Source organism: Colobus angolensis, unplaced genomic scaffold, assembly GCF_000951035.1.
Source record: "Colobus angolensis palliatus isolate OR3802 unplaced genomic scaffold, Cang.pa_1.0 Scaffold100, whole genome shotgun sequence".
Taxonomy (NCBI): domain Eukaryota; kingdom Metazoa; phylum Chordata; class Mammalia; order Primates; family Cercopithecidae; genus Colobus; species Colobus angolensis.
Genome location: NW_012110920.1, coordinates 3,172,073 through 3,190,774, shown reverse-complemented (window position 1 = coordinate 3,190,774; position 18,702 = coordinate 3,172,073). Strand labels below are relative to the sequence as shown.

General features: G+C 45.5%; 2 protein-coding genes across 3 annotated transcripts in view; one reads left to right on the top strand and one right to left on the bottom strand.

The window, feature by feature from the left end:
• The window catches only part of SRGAP2 (SLIT-ROBO Rho GTPase activating protein 2), a 263,500-nt gene extending 249,469 nt beyond the window's left edge, over positions 1–14,031 (bottom strand). Inside the window, exons 1-2 of the mRNA XM_011937394.1 lie at positions 13,567–14,031; positions 11,177–11,785 (exon numbers count right to left, since the gene is read on the bottom strand). Of these exons, the coding sequence (XP_011792784.1) occupies positions 11,177–11,243 (67 nt within the window). The 5' untranslated portion in view covers positions 11,244–11,785; positions 13,567–14,031. The remainder of the gene's footprint in view (positions 1–11,176; positions 11,786–13,566) is intronic.
• Positions 14,032–14,320: 289 nt separating this feature from the next.
• FAM72A (family with sequence similarity 72, member A) overlaps positions 14,321–18,702 on the top strand; it is a 15,895-nt gene continuing 11,513 nt past the window's right edge. The window contains exons 1-2 of one of the 2 annotated variants that reach the window (XM_011937413.1): positions 14,321–15,211; positions 17,643–17,720. In XM_011937413.1, coding sequence (XP_011792803.1) covers positions 15,180–15,211; positions 17,643–17,720 — 110 coding nt within the window. In that variant the 5' untranslated portion in view covers positions 14,321–15,179. Of the gene's footprint in view, positions 15,332–17,642; positions 17,721–18,702 lie in introns of both variants that reach the window. The other variant, XM_011937405.1, reaches the window with a different exon arrangement.

Here is an 18,702-nt window from a genome sequence, read left to right as displayed (position 1 = left end):
CCACCATGCCATGATTTTAAATGCAAGATCTGGGATCAAACAGCAAATATAAGGTCCCAACTTTCACAGTGACTTCTGGGTCACGTCTCCACTGATTAATGCATTTAGAAGATATGGTTAAGGAAAAAAAAAAAAAAAACCCAAAGAGAATCTGCCTTCTCCCTAAAGGATGACATCCTAAAATATACACCAAAATGGAGGAACACGTCCCAACTGTTTTTCCTCCACACAAATACATATTTCAAGTTCAGAACCATTCATTCACAACATATAAATAAGGTCAAGGCTATTTCATACCGAATGACTTGAAAACTCAAAAGGGACCATTTTCCTGCTTGTCCCTTAGGACCTTTCCTTCCCCATTTACCAAAGATCTCACAGCTGCTTCTAACCAGACAATAACTCTCTCCACACCGTGCTTCGAAAAAGTAACAAAATAGTTCCTTTTTCAAGTCAACCCAGTTTTAACTCCAGGTCAAGACAGACGGACTTTCTCAAACTTAGACTTTTAGTGCCTGATAAAAATGGTGAATAAATCCTGGGCAAATGTAGAATGGGTTTTTGCTTCAATTATAGAAAGCCTTATGTTTGTTTTAAACTCTTGGGAATTTCAGTGTTAACATTTTTCTTGGTTTCCAAGGTAAGAGATGTGACTGAAGAAATTTGGTCAACTCAAGTATAGCTCTAGGGCAGTAATTCTAAAGAGGGCAGTGATTCTAAAGAGGGCAGAGCCCGTAATAAATTTAAGGAGAAACACACCCCCATGGGGGAGGATCCATAAGGCTATGTAGTTTGTACTTGTCTTTGTATAATGCAAATATTCACAATGTTTAATCTATATCAAATTTCAAATAATATTAACATGGGTTTCTTACTGGAGTGGGGGAGAAATGCAGAAGCATGCCATCATGGCACTGTCACATCCAAACTCAGAAGACAGTTCAATTCAACTTATAAACACTGTAGTGCTTACTATGTGTCAGGAGCTGGACATGCAGAAATGAAGAAAAGACTGTTTTTTCCTGAAGGTGTTCAGTGAATTGTAAACAAAGAGATGTAAACGAAGAGATTGCCATGTAATATGATGAGTGCAATAATACAAGAGTGTACAAAGACACTGCGGAGGAGATGCTGAGAGCGTACTGATGAACTCTGTGCAGAAGGCAAGGGAAGATGCTACGGAATCCTGCTTGGGATTTTGCACAGGGGAGCAGAGAAGGCTTCCTGGAGGGGTGGCATCTGAGCTGGGCTTTTTAAAGGATGAATAAGTTTTCCAGGTTCAAGGAAGAGGACCCATTCCAAAGAGAGGGCACAGCATGGATAAAGCACAAACCATGACACAACATGATAAAGAAAGGAAACTAGAGGCAGTTCAGCTGTAAGGCGGTATAAAATGTAAGCAGGGTAAGTGGGAAGTGATTAATAGTAACAGTCTTTTATGCTATGACCTCAGCAAAAAAAAAAAAAATGAGTTTTTAAAAATCAGTCTGGTGACATTGTGCAAGATGTAGTGTAAGGATACAATTAAACTACTTCCAAAAGATTATTTGCAGTAGTTAGGTCATCCATTTATTTATTCAGTACTACAGACAATAAGTGTTTACCGAGAGCCACCATTTGAGCTACAATAGTCTTCCAGACACGTTTGCTATCTGAAGGGACCTTATAATAAACTATTTATTTAGCATTTAATATTTGCCATACACTGAGCCAGTACTCTAAACACAACTGCAATTAATAGCAAGACAGGTCTCATCTCCATGTCACAGAAGAGGAGGCTTGGAAGAGAAGCGGAGTGACTTGAGCAAAGTCACACAGCAAGGAAGTGAAGTTGACAAGACTCCAACTGAGGGCTGGTTCCAGAGCCTATATTCTTTGCATTGCACTACACAACTTCAAAACATTCCTACATTCAGAAGTCTGGTAGAAGAAAAAAGAATGAAATACAAATATTCCAAACATAAGGCAGTATGAGATCAATGCCATATGAGAGCTATTAAGAGAAGTACTGTGTGGGTGAAATAGAAAAGAAGGGTTATTTCTGGTCAGAGCAATTAAGGAAGGAATCCCAGAAACGTTGGGCTTTGCCAGAAAGGTGAGTTTTTTTTTTTTTTTTTTTTTTGAGATGGGAGTTTCACTCTTATTGCACAGGCTGGAGTGCAATGGCGTGATCTCGGCTCACAGCAACCTCTAGCTCCTGGGTTCCAGTCATTCTCCTGCCTCAGCCTCACAAGTAGCTGGGATTACAGGCATGTGCCACCACCCCCAGCTAATTTTATATTTTAAGTAGAGACAGGGTTTCACCATGTTAGTCAGGCTGGTCTCGAACTCCCAACCTCAGGTGATCCACTGCACCCGGCAGAAGGGTGAGATTTCAAAAGGTGAAGATACGGGACTGGGCAGCGAAAAAGGGGCATTCCATGAACAACACGCAGAACTTAGACTCTGGCAACAACCAAGGTTCCTATTCCATCATTCACCAGTTGCAGACCCTGGGGGAGTAACTGAATGTCCTACACCTCATTTTTTTTATCAGTAAAATGGGATACTAGTAACATCTTTTTCCTAAAGTTGAAGTAAGGATTATGGAATAATCTACATAAAGTATTTAGCATAATGCCTAGTAAGTGGTAAGCATCCAACAAAGAGCAAACGTTAGCTAGTAGTCTATGTGTTTAAAGAATGGTAAGCAGTCAAGTTAGACTTCCAGTCCTCCTAAAACAAAATAAAAAACGTGGTTGAAACAAGAGGTTGCAGTCAGACTGAGAAGGAAGTTCACGTCTACCTTAGAAAGTTGGTCTGTATTTAGCAGGCAATAGGAAGTCAATCATTAGAAGAAAGAAGCCATATTAAAAATATTTTGAGTAGATCTCCAGTGGGAGCCCCTAGACCCTCTCCTTGACATCTGGCTCATTCGTGACCCCTTCTAAAAAGGCATGAGGCCCTAAGACTGGTTCAAGCCAGATCTATTTTTTCATTTGTTTTTTGTTTTTGAGATGGAGGCTTGCTCTGTCACCCAGCCTGGAGTGCAGTGGCACAATCTCGCTCACTGCAACCTCCACCTCCCGGGTTCAAGCAATTCTCCTCCCTCAGCCTCCCGAGTAGCTGGTATTACAGCACCCCACCACGCTCAGCTAATTTTTGTATTTTTGTAGAGATGAGGTTTTACCACGTTGGCCAGGCTGGTCTCGAACTCCTGACCTCAGGTGATCCATCCACCTTGGCCTCCCAAAGTGCTGGCATTACAGGCATAAGCCACCACGCCCAGCCAAGCCCTATCTATATGTAAACAGATACTGTCATTAGTCCACTCCTAACATGGCCATGATTTTTTTTCTTTTCTTTCTCACTCCATCCTGTACCTTCCCTCCTAAAAGCGGAGTAATGGCTGAGATACAATTATTAACCCGACTTCCCTTGGAGTTGTCTTGGTTAAACAAATTTTCCAGAAACTAATCTGGGTAGCTTAGATCATTATTTGTTACTTTTAAAAATTTGTTAATACCAGGCTTTCACTTAGTTATCTTGAAGCTAATGCCTTTTCTATAACATACTTATTAGCTCTGTCACCTAGGCTAGAGTGCAATAGTGCAATCATGGCTCCCTACAATCTCGAACTCCTGGGCTCAAGCAATCCTGCTTCATCCTCCTAAGACAGCCTAGGTCTACAGGCATGTGCCATCACACTCAGATAATTTTCTTTTTTTTTTTTGAAATGGAGTCTCGCTCTAGTTGCCCAGGCTGCACTGCAATGGCGAGATCTCGGCTCACTGCAACCTCTGTCTCCCAGGTTCAAGGGATTCTCGTGCCTCAGCCTCCCGAGTAGCTGGGCTTACAGGTGTCTGCCACCACACCCGGCTATTTTTTTTATTTTTAGTAGAGATAGAGTTTCACCATATTGGCCAAGCTGGTCTTGAACTCCTGACCTCAGGTGATCTGCCCACCTCAGCCTCCCAAAGTCCTGGGATTACAGGCATAAGCCACCGTGCCCAGCCAGTTTTTTTGTTTGTTTTTTTCTTTCCTTGCAGAGATGGGGTCCCACTATGTTTCCCGGTTCAGTCTTGAACTCCTGGGTTCAAGCAATCCTCCCACCTTGGCCTCCCAAAGTGCTAGGATTACGGATGTGAGCCACCGTGCCTGGCCAATAGTACTGGTTTATTAATACATTATAATGAAGAAACTTTGAGGGTAATGATTAGATTCACTATCTTGACTGTGTTGGTTTTATGGGTGTTATATATGTCAAAGTCTATCAAATTGTATACCTTAAATATGTGCAATTTATTAAATGTCAATTAAATCTCAATAAAGCTATTAAAAATATGGTAAAAGTTTAGTAATTCATGTAATTATTAAAAGGTGTACAACTTTATAATTAATATACTAATATACAAGCTAATGCATATATTAAAACCTTAAGTTTAAAAAATGTATCAGGACAAGTGATTACATAGAAATGTATATACAGGCCTGTAAAACTTCGGTAGAGTGTACCTTTTAAAAAAATAACCAGCCTGTGCAATGCAGGGAGACTTCATCTCTACGAAAAATTTTAAAACCAGCCAGGTGTGGTAGCATGTGCCTATAGCCCCAGCTACTTGGGAGGCTGAGGTGGGAGGATCACTTGAGCCCAGGAAGTCAAGGCTGCAGTGAGTCATGATCAAGCCACTGCAATCCAGCCTGGGTGACAGAGTGAGACCCCATCTGAAAAAAAAAAGAATACACCTATGTTACACCTATGTTCACAGCAGCATTATTCAAAATAGGCAAAAGGTAGAAGCAACCCAAGTGTTCATCAATGAACGAATGGGTAAACAAAATGGGGTATATATGTATACAATTAAATTTTTTTTTTTTTTTTTTTTTGGAGACGGAGTCTCGCTCTGTCACCCAGGCTGGAGTGCAGTGGCCAGATCTCAGCTCACTGCAAGCTCCGCCTCCCGGGTTCACGCCATTCTCCTGCCTCAGCCTCCTGAGTAGCTGGGACTACAGGCGCCTGCCACCTTGCCCGGCTAGTTTTTTGTATTTTTTAGTAGAGACGGGGTTTCACCGGGTTAGCCAGGATGGTCTCGATCTCCTGACCTCGTGATCCGCCCGTCTCGACCTCCCAAAGTGCTGGGATTACAGGCTTGAGCCACCGCACCCGGCCACAATTAAATATTATTCAACCTTAAAAAAGAAAGAAATTTGGACATATGCTACAACATGGATGAACTTTGAGGACATTACAGGAAGTGAAATAAGCCAGTAACAAAAAATATATACACTATGATTCCACTTACCTGCAGTATCTGGAGTTATCAAATAGAGACAAAGTACAATGATGCTTGCCAGAGATAGGGGCAGGAGGGAATAGGGAGTTATTGTTTAATGGGTATAAAGTTTCAGTTTTGCAAGATGAAAAGAGTCGCATAGATGGATGGTAGTGATGGTTGCACAACAATGTGAATGTGCTTAATGCTACTGAACTGTACTCTAGAATGGTTAAGATGGTCAATCTCCTGTGTATTCTACCATGATTACAGAGAATAAGGGAGATATGAGAGTTCCTACACATTATTGTAAAATCAGTAAGGGTGTTAATTTTGTAATTTTTAAAAATGCTTTTAAGTGCTGCTATTATTTATTTTTAAACCAACTTCCAAGGCAGCTTTCCCAGATTCCCCAAAAAGTCAATTCTGCAGCTCACACCAGGTTAAAACTGTTCATTTTAATTTTATTACAACCAGAAATCTACATATCAACTGCTTTTTCCCTGCAATATGACATATTTTCCTAACGTAGTTGTCAGAGGTCAAGGGTATAAGGTAAGCACAATTCCCATGAAGAGTTCTCACTTCTGGAAGGAGAACTCTACAGGTGTCACTGGGTAGCCCAATTTATCTGGAATGAATAATGGGACTCAGGGTCTGGGCACCTGCTGATTTTAATAGTAAGGGCGCCTACATACTGCAGCTAGGTCAAACTCTGGACACCTCATAGCAGAGAAATGATCAGAGCCTGTCGAAGCTTTCAAACTGCATGATACATAATGGATGTGGCCATAACTACCAGATAGGCTTCTTCAAAGGAAATTTCTGTTCTCATTCCCCAAAAGAACACCTGAAATTGAAAAAGCTAAGGACCCCTCACGAACACTGTTTCCAACTACTGCTTCTTTGCACAGTACACTGCATCTCCTGGCTCCTTGCCCACCACCTTCCTCCAGGGTCTTTCAATTGCAAGATGTAGAGTATGGTACTTGAATGTTTCCAAGAGCTTCATTTTCTTCCAGGAGTTCACCTTACTAATGCAGAGTAGCTTTTTTTGTTGCTGTTTTTTCCCCTGAGCAAGGGATGAGGAGCCCTCAATCATCTTACAGGAAAATGATAGCATCTGCTTGAGGATTCCAACTAAATGTTTTACTGCAGCTTTTCAAACTGATTATATTTAACTGATTATATTTAAAACTGATTAACTGATTATATTTAAAGCTCCCTTGGGGAATGGGAGCTGTGAGGAAAGAAGCTTTGGAGAAGACCTTTTTTGGCGGCGTGAATGAAAAATTGCTCAGACCTCCCAAGGGAAAGAGCTTGTTTATATACCAGGCATCAGCATTCCCAAGTACATATACATACACAATATGACTCCAGTTTTAAATTTCATCTCCCATCTCCTGCTCTTGAAGGGTCCTGAAAGGGTTAAACTGTTCCAGGCAAAGGCCTGCACTTTTTCTATCACAATGCTCCAGATGGAAATTACAAAATTTCACTTCCACCTCTGTGGTACACACACACTGTTCTCCTAAGACATAAAAAAAAAAAAAAGACAAGACCCCTAATGTTCTCAAGAAAGAAAATATGACTGCTCAGCATATAGTGCCACTCTGTTTCAGACTATTTCTCCTGGAATATTTGCATGAACGTCAATCTCAAGCTTTCTGGGAGACTGTAAAAACTCAAGGTATAGAGAGAGTAAAGGAAAGGGGCCTTAAATAAGGAAAGAACAACAGCTGGGACTGTATACAGTCATGTGTATTCACCCAAATACCACCCAGATTCACAACCCTGGTAACCATGCCCTATCACTTTCGCTGCTCCAATCCCAGCAACAAGCTAACAGGCTAGAGGCCAAAGGCTTCAGGTTATGACCATGAATATGACCAGGGTTGTAAAGAATTTCCAGAGATTATTGTACATCAGCCCTCCATACCTGCAGGTTCCATATCCACAGATTCAAACAAATGGGAATGGCAAATATTCAGGAAAAAAAAAAAAAATAACAACAATAAAAATAATAATATAACAATTTAAAATAATATGAATTTTAAAAGCATTATAACAACTATTTACATAGCATTTACACTGTATTAGCTATTATAAGTAATCTAGAGATGATTTAAAGTATACAGGAGGATGTGTGTACATAGGTTGTATGCAAATACTACACCATTATTTATCAGGGACTTGAGCATCTGAAGATTTCGGTATCCTGGGGGAAGTGGGGGCACTCCTAGAACCAATCCCCTGAGGATACTGAGGGACAACCACATATGAAAGCACATTGTAAATCGGAAAGAGCTACAATGTAAAAAGACTCAGAATATTATTGCTTTCAGTCAGACATCGAGAGGCATGAACTTTCAAAGGAACCTGAGCACCCACAAACCAGAAACAATGATGGTTTTTAAGAAGACACTACAATGCAGGCTGACTAAAAGGCACACCCCTCATAAAACCACCCTGCGGTAGGGTTGGGGCTGAAGCCTCAGGAGTTCCTCAGGGCACATGCAAGCAGGTGGTTTATAGGGAGGCAAAATCAAGGGATAGAGAGGATCCCAGAAAGGGTCCCATGAGATGAGGGTCCCATTTAGAGTCCATTTGACTCAAACAATTCTGACTGAAAAAACAGGACCTGGGACTCTGGTCAAAGACATGCAGAACCACAGTGGCCAATAATTAATTTACTTGTTCACTAACAGAAAAAGAAAGTGACGTCCAGAGGGTTTAAGTGACTGACGCGAGATCTTTTGTTACGACTAAATGAACTTAAGCTAGAACTCAAGTTTCATTCCTTGACTTATTTCCTATCATTTAATAGCTGGCACTTTGGGAGTGAATATGCAATGCAGTCTCAATAGCCCAATTCAGCAAAAGAAAGGCTCACAGAGTAGACCGTACCATTACTGAGCACTTACAAGTGCCAGATACTGTTCTAAATAATTTACATATCTCATCAACAACTCACTATTACCTTAGGAAATCTATTTTATTTTACCTATTTTCCAAATAGGAAAACTGAGGCTCAGACAAGTCAGGTAACTTGCCCGAAGTGAAAGGCTAGCAACTGGCAGAACCAAGATTTAAACCTGAATCCCTTTGACTCTAAAAACTGCACATAACCACCAAACCAAACAGCATAGCTGTTACAGTAATTTTCTTTTTATCTTGGCATCTGTAAGAGAAGTAAGTCTGGCAGCACCATGAGTCCCATATAACACATAAAAAGCTGACACTCATAATAATTCTGACCCAGGGCTTCTAGCTATTGGGGGGCAGAGCCAAATCAGATCGCAGGCCCTTTGTCTCCAAATTCTGTGCTGTTCCATAGACAGCCCAGCTTCCAGAATATAAGCTCCACAAGGGTGGAGACTTTTTCTTCTTCACAGCTGTATTGCCAATCCCCAGAACACATCGCAAGCACTCAATAAATAGTTAATGAATAAAGGAATGAAGTCAAGCTGCCATGGTTTGGCTGTGTCACCTTGAAAGGGCTTCTCATTCTCTCTAAGCCTCAGTTTCCTTATATGGTGAATGGAAGGTGATAATAATACCCATTTCCTGGGTTGATGTGAGGATTAAACCAGACCATTCATTTAAAGCACTTGGGACAGACTGGAACATAATGAGCAACCAAAATGTAATCTACTATTATCATTATCATTATTACTACCATTATTCATTGACAGATTTGGGCTCCTTAAGAATTTTTTATTTTTTCCCACCCTGGTCAGATGATGTTTCATAGTAAAGATACAGAATAGGGAATTGAGAGTTGGTAAACCTGTTTCTAGTTTCAGATCTGCCACCATCTAGCTGTGTGACCTTGGACAAGCCTCTTCAGTTCTCTGTATTCTCCTCAGCTGTAAAATGAAAGACTAAACTATTCAAATCAGTTCCATAAGCATTCATCGTGCACCTTCTCAGAATAAGACATCATGCTCAGCCACCTATTAAATTCTATGATCCTGAATAGTATCAATGGAAAAATATCAGAGCAAAGCAAAACAGTCTCCTGTTTGTGGCAAGGTTGAAGAGAAAACCCAAATAGCCATCTGCATTACATCATCTCAATGAGCAATGTTTGTAAATATCCGAAGTGTTTAATTTTGAGACACTCTTGAGAAATCCTTTGCCAAAAAGAAATTGGCAGATATGGTTCTATTAACACCTATCGCCTTGAACCTTCCAAAAAATAAACATTTAAAATCACTTTGCACCTTAGTCAAATGGCATGCTTCTGGAGAGAAATCTGGGAAAATCAAAGTTATTAACACTCCCGATGGCAACAGTTTAAGAATAGGATGTGTACAAAAAAAAAAAAAAAAAGACATATCTGGTTAAAACTGCAGGGGGGATTCCAAGAGCAAATGCAGTGCATATGGACAGGACACGGAGGTCAGTGGCCTATTGTTTACAAAAACAGGCCTGGATTATGAACAGTGACAAGAGGCCAAGACCTCAATTGTAACTCACAACCACACCTCTCTCAATCCCAGTTCAACTGAAGCTATCAATCAGTCAACCCCCCCCATTTCTGTAATAAACCTACCAATGTTTTCATCCAAGTGGATAGAAGGCCCCTTAGGGTACCTCCAGCATTGACCAAACTAATGACATAAAAAAGATCCTGTAGGTACAATGAGGACTTCAGACTACCTTCCAACCTTCCAAGAGATAAGGGAGCTGCCCATTTCAAACTCTACCCCTATCCCCACCCCCCAGTAATCACTAGAGGGGAGACATGGCCCTTCCCAGGTCCTCTCTGACAGGAAAAGGTCTCCTTGCACTAGTGCAGGGAAAGGAGGGGCCCCTCCCTCTGTACTCTGAAACAAAGGAAAACCCAGAGCTCCAACCATGTGGTGTAACATTCAAGGCCACCCACCTCTTCCACTCCCCAGCTAAGGTCTCAATGGGCTGGAGCCACATGGCTCTTTCCAGTGACTGACCAGGAAGGGACAGTGCCTTGCACAAACACATGCTGCAGCTCTTTAACAGACAGGAACCCTTCCTATGGGAAGTACTGGTTTAAAAAACGCTATCTGAGTAAGGGATCTTATTCATGAGTCAAGTCAGACAGTCGACTAGATGAGAAGACAGGTCACTTGGTTTCTCCTAGTCCACATTTCACTTTACCCTTCACATTTTTCAGGAGAGGGAAATGGGGCTTTAAAAGCAAGTCTTCCGGAGCAGAGGGTCACAGCACAGAAGGGTTAAACAATTATGTCTTTCCATTTTCAGGAATCAGCACCAACCAGCTACCCTGACAACTCTATTCAGGTTTAGGTGAGGGCGGAGACCGGGCGTTGGTGGCCTTATTCTATGATCTCTGATTGTATGCAAGCCGACCAGAGACCAGGCAGGTACAAGGTGCACCCAAGGTGGCAATGGACTTTTGGTGCCAATGCCACAGCAAATCTCATGTTTTAATATAGCGCATCCGAAAAACCCCGCCTCTCCCAAGGCTCTCCAAATGGTACACCTTCTCAAGGTTGCCTTTCTGTCTGGATTCCTCTTCAATCTCTGAAACAAACGTCCAAACACCTGTGAGATTTCAGTTGTCTTTTAAGGAAACCTGACCCAGAGAACCGGAGGCAAATTGTGCCTTTCTCTCTCTAAGAGCCTCCTGCCCCTCCCCCCACCCTGTCCAGCTTGTGGGAAAGGGCTGCCAAAATCATGGTCAGCCCTACAAAGATACTCCTACAGCCCACTCCAAAAATTCCTTTCCAGTGTCAATGGCTCCTGGCACTGCCCATCCTTTGGAGGTTCAGACCCATCTATGAAACAAACCACCTCTGGGGTCAGCCTGCCCCTATCTGCTCCACCCAAAGAAATGAACAACCTGTAAATCGAGGTGGAAATACACGCCTCACCAGTCCACAGAGCATTTGCAGTGTGCTATTTTTCAAAGCCCTTACCTTTGACCTGAGTATCGTACTCTGCTATGATCTCCTTATCCTTTTTGAATTTGGCTGGAGACGTCATGTTTTCCTTCTTTCTTCCAAATTCGAATTGTGAATTGATAGATCCACGGAAAAAATCCAACCACCTAAATCAATACCTCCAAGACCGCTTCTCTCGAGGGCAGAAGGGGCCCCCCGCGGTGGTCTCCAGCGCTCCGTGGAGCGCGGGCTGCGGGCTGGGCAGGCGGCTACGGCGGGCACATGCAGACGGTGGGCGCTGGGGCCGGGTGCCGCGGCGGCTGGTGCCTGTGCTAGAGCCGGAGCCGCAGCCTCAGCATTAGCCGGGAGAACTGCAGCGCCCGGAGGCTGGCCTGGGGTCTGACATCAACGACACAGGCAGGGAGTGGAAGTCCTTCCGCACAACATGGTGTGGGGCTGCGGGGGTGTGGACGCGCCCAGCTGTGTCCCCGGGAGGGGGTGGGTGCTTTTGGGGGTACCGGGGGAGGGCTGGGCGTGTTTCGCGGTTTTTTGTCGTAGAGGCTCAAAGATGCTGCAAATCAAATCCCAAACGGGAGCCGCAGCAGCGCAGACTGGATCGGAAGTCGTTTGCTCCGGTTCACTTGCCTGTAAATGCAGGAAAAGGGGGAGGGGGCGGTCAGCCAGAGCGCAGATCCTAATCGCGGCGGGGGTGGGGTAGGGGACGTCGTTCCGAGCCCGCCCTGGGCCCATTCCTGTCGGCTTAACGCCTCCCGGCCCGCAGAGCCCGGCGCGGCGAGGTGGGGAGGAAGGAAGCTCCCTCCGGATTTTGTTTTAAGGCTGAAAGAAAACACTTTGGAGCAGCCGCCTGCGCGGGCTTCGGGCGGGGACTGCAGGAACGCGGGGCACCGGGCGGGGGCTGCGGCACCTCGGCGGCCTCCCGAGCCCCGCCAGCGCTGGGCAGCGGCCAGCCCGAGAGCCCTCCCAACCTAGCCCCGGCCGGGGCCCCAGACCCCCGGCCGGGGCACCTCCCTGTACATCAAAGGGGATCAAAGCCGGAGAGGGACAAGCCACCCGGGCACAACTTTTCTTCTCCTCCCGCCCCTCCTCCCAGTTGTTTTGTTTTTGGTTACTAGCTTCTCTTGGCAGCAAAATGTTGGTGGCGGGGTGGGGGGGGCAAATCTGCAGGAAAAAGCCTGCTCGGCACGGGACACATCCAGGAAAACAATGTGGTCAGCTGAAGCAGGAAACGGGTTAGAGGATAGGGTCGGAGCCGGGAAAACCGGGGGGCGGCGAGCGGAAGGCAGCCGTCGCCTCCCCCAAGCTAGGGACGATAGTGACTATAAATGCCACCTCCAAAAATTTTTTCCCACCCAAGCCCAGAGATCCCAGATATCGCACCCAATCCCAGGCTGGGGATGGGGGGAGGTCGGTGAGGTCGCAGTCCTGACTCCTCGCACCAGGCGGTGCCCGAGAAGATCCTGCCCCGGACCAGGCCCAGGAGGCGGGAGGGACGCAAGCAGGAGCGGGGAGCCCGGCGTCTAGCTCCCCCGCGTGCCGCAGTGGCGACCCTTCCTACTTGGTCGTTCCTTTTCCTCCGAGCGCCAGGAGGAGGAAGCTCCCGCTAGCGTCTCCCACTTCCCGCGGCTGGAGGAAGGGGCCACACTGAGGGAACAAGACAGGGAGCAGAGGCGGCGGGGTTCAGGCGGGCGGGAAGCGGGAGGCGGGTGTGAGATGGGGTCCTGAGGCTAGAAGGGAGCCCGGGGACAAACGGAGTTGCACACGCTGGGAAGGCGGGAGGGGGCAAGGAGAAGGCTGCCTTAGAGGTGAGGTGAATTGGGAGACGATCATGGGTCGCGATGTCGCGTGAAGCGCAAGGATGTCAGGAACTGCGGGGACCGAGATATGGTCTAGGAAAGGGAGTGGGCGAAGAGAGAAGTCTATCGGGGCGGGCCGGGGGGTGGGACTGGGGGAGAGCCCCGGAAGCTGAGCGAACACTCATCCTCCTGGGTCCTAGGCTGAGACCCGGGCTGTCCGCCAGGGCTGGGAGACAGTGGAGGAGGACGGTCGATGGTTACGCGCGATGCCAACGACGACCGCCCCACGGTGGACCGCGGCTGCCCGTGTGCGGAGGAACGGGAGAGGCGGCTGGGTGCGGGCTGCGCTGCGGTCCGAGAGCCAGGACAGAGTCCCAGGCTGTACAGTGATGGGCGGAGAGACTCGCAGTCCTGAGAAGTATTATGGGCTGTACTGGGAGATTTGGAGAGGGTGGAGGGGGGGGCGGTCTGAGGGATTCCGGGCGGCACAGCTAAGGCGATGCCGCGAGCACCATCCGCGCCCTCTCCCTCCCGCCCCAGCCCGGGTTTGTTCAGTCAGGGCTCCAGCCCGGCGGCCGGGAGGAAGAAAAGGAAGAGGGAAGGAGCCTTTACCTGGCTCTGACGCGACGGGTCCCAGGCCCCCGGCTCCGCTTCCCACTCAGAGCTCTCCTCCCCTCTCTTCCCCGCCACCCGTTTCTACGCAGACCGCTGCCCCAGTCCCTTGAGGAGCCTCCGCCAACTCCGCAGGACCCCGCCGGGAAGCAGAGCCCACCCCTTTACCAATCACCGCCCGTTTTCTATCGACCGATGGGGCCCATAGCCAATAAGAAGAGCTGATCCCGAGAGGCCCGGAATGAGGGGGAGGAGCTGGCAAAACTTGGAGGTGTGACTAGCACTGCCGAGGCGTGGTCACAGATTAAGCTGCACCCGGAGTTGTCGAACCCCTGAGTAGAACTGATGGGCGGGATTAAGATGGAACCGACGACCAAACACAAACTCTTGAGCTAAGGCATGGCCAATTGGGCCGGGGTAGAGAGGAGGGGTGTTGCGGGTAATTTTAGCCAATAGAGAGTAGAGACCGGTGGGGACTGTAGACCCTTTTCCAATAAGAAGCGGGAAGGGCGTGCCTTGCCACTTTCACTAGGGCAAAGGGAGGGTTTGCGAAACCTCCCGAAACCAGCCAATGAGATCGGAGGCGGAGCCAAGCTCAGCCAACCAGAAAGCCGAACTGATCTCAGCACCGTTACTGGGCCGTGCCTACGGTCTTCAAGCTACTAAGCTCTCGTCAGGGGAGGCCCCGGAGCCTTCCAATGAGGGACTGGGGCGAACTCTAGTTCTTCCAATCGGTGCGCGGCGCTGGCAATTCAAACTGATACCAGGTTGGAGAGGCCGGAAAAGCGGAAGACGGAGCGAAAACCAACGTGTTTGGTGACAGACCCCAGCGCCGACTGAGCCCCCAAAGCGACTTCAGCCCTGCCCCACCAACACCACCGCGCGCCCGTGAACAGCCGCTCCGGGAAGAGACCTGAGGGGACTGCGGGGGGCACGAGGGACAGCTGAGAGGAGGGAAGACGCGAGAGAAACAGCGCGAGCACGCTGAGGGCCGGGGGTTGCCAGGAAGGGGGGCCCGCGGACCCGCAGAGCGGAGGAAGGTCCAGGAGAGAGGGGCGGGACGGAGGAGAATCCGGGATCGCCTGGCGGAAAAAGCGAAGGGAGTTTCTGAATCCTGTGAAGAGGAGAAGTGGGAAGGGACGCTTAGCCAGAGATCCGAGAGCAGGGAACGGGAGCGCTCCGCGGGAGGGGCTTAATGCTGGGAAAGGGGCGTCTTAGGAGAAGCTTTAAATAAGACCATCGGAGAAGGCTGAGGGAATTGCTATGAAGGGGCAGGGGCTGAAGAGTAGAGGACTCCTTTAGACAGCAGAAAGGGAAAGCTGTTGAGAAGTTCCCTTCAAACCCCACCTGCCTCCTCTCCAATTCAAACTCCACTCCCTTCTCCAAAAGTTAAAAAGGAAAGCAAAGTTGCCGCACTCCCCTGTTCCTACTCAATAAATACTTCTACTCCGCCACTGGGAAAACAGAAAAAAACTAATTTCCTTCCCAATATAAGAACTTAGAAAAGCTCGAGGTCTCGCAACTTGAATTTTAGCCTAGGGGAATCAAAGTAGTAGGAGCACTGCTCTTGTTTTCTTTTTCAAAATCTCACACCTCATCCTTCCTGCGGCGCCATGTCTACCAACATTTGTAGTTTCAAGGACCGGTGCGTGTCCATCCTGTGTTGCAAATTCTGTAAACAAGTGCTCAGCTCTAGGGGAATGAAGGCTGTTTTGCTGGCTGATACTGAAATAGACCTTTTCTCTACAGACATCCCTCCTACCAAGTAAGTCATGCTAGTGGCGGGCAACGGTAGCTTTTAACTAAATGGGAACACTTACGGCTTGGATCTGTGGGAGTCAACAAGGAGGTTATCATTTCGGTGTTCCAGCCACTCCCACCAGTTTGATGATCCCCTTGGAATATATCTAAGTGGGCAGACTGTCTGGACAAAGTCTGTGGTTAAGCCAAGGTGGTCAGTCCTGATATAATGCTTCTAGTTCAATTACAGTCATGTGACCACACATCTCTTAAGTTTGATCCCTCGTTCAGTGCCCTGCCCAACCATCCTATTTCGCTGATTCAAGTCCATGACGTAGACTCTAGGTAAATTCAGGCAAAATTTTCTGTGCTCTTGGAGAGGAGAGGTCATTTAAGTTTTTCCTTTCTATCCATGAAAGTTTGCACCAAAAAAAAAAAAAAAATCAGTTTTCTACCATTATTTGCAATTGGCATCCTAAATCAGATCCGTTGTTCATCAAATTCAGTTTTCTTTCCTCAAAACTCTCTCTCTCTGAAAGAGATGTAAATAGATTTTTATGGGATGAAAAATAGAGACTTAGCCTTAATCCTTATCTCCAATAAAGCCTATTTTGGACATTACACATTTGTTCCCATACTTGAACCCTTTTAAAATCTGTTTGTGGCCCGGTGCGGTGGCTAACGCCTGTATTCCCAACACTTTGGGAGGGGGAGACGGGCGGATCACCGGAGGTAAGGATCAGCCGGGCCAACATGGTGAAACCCCGTCTCTACTGAAAATATAAAAATTAGCTGGGTATGGTGGCAGGCGCCTGTAATCCCAGCTACTTGGGAGGCTGAGGCAGGAGAATTGCTTGAACCCTGGAGGCGGAGGTTGCATTGAGCTGAGATCGTGCCATCGCACTCCAGCAGGTTGTGGGGGGGGCGGACAAAAGCAAGGCTTTGTCTCAATAAATAAATGAATAAATAAAATCTGTTTGTTTTCAGCCACTAACTGCTTTTGGGTGTAGAGTCCTTAAGAATTTGCCTCCTATTTGGTAAAACAGCCATTTTATTTGACTCAAATAAAACCTTTTTCTAGCTCTAAATAGTACTTTCCCTTTCCATAGTCAACATATATGTGCCCTACGTGAATCTTCAAGATTTAGTTCTTTATTGAAATTGTATTATTAAAAGGAAAGTAATTATCCAAAATATGAGTGGACAATTATTCTCTAAGTCTTTGCATATAGATCCAGAGGAAGCAGGCTAATAACCACAATTAATTTTAAATGAATTGCATGATAATGATAGAAGTTTTACAAGTTTTTAAATTTACCCAGGTAAAGCTGTGTACTCTTCCTTTCTTGAAATCTTTTCTGAATTGATCTAAGTGTAATCATGCCTAACAGCAAAGCCAAAGGCTCTCATCTATTGCAGAGATAAATGGGTTATTTTAAAATCTTACCATTTTTTTTAAATTCTAAGTTAATATTTGACATTTGTGTGTGTGTGCATCATATATGTATTTCAAAAAAGGAAAAACACTAGAAAATAAATAATAGAACCTACTGCTACAAAGTTCTGAGATTCATTGTCCACTGCTTTTTCTTTTTAGTAGCTCATACACAAATTTAAAATATTAACCCATTCATCTTTGCAATAGCTATGGTAAGTAATAAGGCAGTCATAAGGAAAGCTAGGTGAATTGTTACAGGTTAGACCCAAGTCTAGAATAGAATCAGGTTTTTCCTATGTTCTGCTCTTCTTTGTAGGGGTTAAAATAGTAATGAATTAGCGTGCTAAGATGTGTGTGAATCAATGAACACATAAAAAATTTTTAAATGGAAAATTTGTCAGATGTTTATGGTGAGCTCACAAATCTGAACTGACTCTTTAAAAATATACTATAGTTCTATGTTAGCTTTCAGCTCTTTGGATTGACAAAATTTGTGCTAAATCAAGCATAGAATTACTATCCGATTCAGCAGTTCTGGGTTCATATCCCAAAAGAATTCAAAGCTGGATCTTGGAAGAGAGATTTGCACACCCATGTTCATTAACAGCATTATTCACAATAACCAAGAGGTGGAAGCAATCCAAATGTCCATTGACTATACAGATGAATGGATAAACAAAATGTGGTTTGGGTACCTATAGTTCCACCTACTCAGGAAACTCTGGTAGGAGGGTCACTTGAACCCAGGAGATTCATTACACAACAGTGTGATTATATTTAACACATCTGCTCTGCACACATAAAACTTGCTAAGTTGGTAAATTTTGTTAATTTTTTGCCACAATTAAATTTTTTGTAAAGTACATTTGACTGTCTTTTTATACCTTTCTCTCTCTAGCACAGTGGACTTCACTGGAAGATGCTATTTCACCAAAATCTGCAAATGTAAACTGAAGGACATCGCATGTTTAAAATGGTAATTTGTGGTACTATTCTGGATAGCCCTGGGTTTGGAAGATGGATATTGACACCAAAGCATAAAGATTCAGTGGGCTGCGATAAGCACTGGTATAAAGCATGCAATGAGCCATTGAAAAAGCATTTATTACTTAGAGCTATTTTTTAAAAGGGTTTTGTGATGCTTCACATTAGTATATAATTTTACAATTTTCAAAGTGTATTCACAGTATCCGCTTCAATTTTCAGAACAAGGCAATGTAGGTTAGCGGGGAAAAACACTTGGATTTACAATAATAAAAATCATGTTTGAGGTCTGACCCTACCCTTACTCTCGATGTGATCTTGAATTAACTCCTTAAGCCTCTAAACTGCTGAACCTCTGTTTTCTTATTTAATTTCTAGGTTATTATTTTTTCTTTCTTTGTTTTTAGAGGGGTCTCATACTGTTGCTCAGGCTGGATTGCAGTGGCATGATCATAGCTCACTGTAGCCTTGAACTCCTGGACTCAAGTGATTCTCCTACCCCAGCCTCCTGAGTAGCTGGGACTACAGGCAGGCACCACTATGCCTGGCTAAGTTTTTTATTTTTTGTAGCAATAGGGTCTTGCTATGTTGCCCAGGCTGATCTCAAACTCCTGGCCTCAAGTGATCCTCCCTCCTCAGCTTCCCAAAGGGCTGGGATTACAGGTGTGAGCCACCGCATCGTACCTTAATTAATTAATTAATTAATTAATTTTTATTTTTTATTTTTAGAAGGAGTTTTTGCTCTTGTTGCCCAGGCTGGAGTGCAATGGCACGACCTCAGCTTACTGCAACCTCCACCTCCCAGGTTCAAGTGATTCTCCTGCCTCAGCCTCCCAAGTAGCTGGGATTACAGGCATGCACCACCATGCCCAGCCAATTTTTTTTTTTTTTTTTTTTATTTTTAGTAGAGACGGGGTTTCACCGTGTTAGCCAGGATGGTCTCGATCTCCTGACCTCGTGATCCGCCCGTCTCG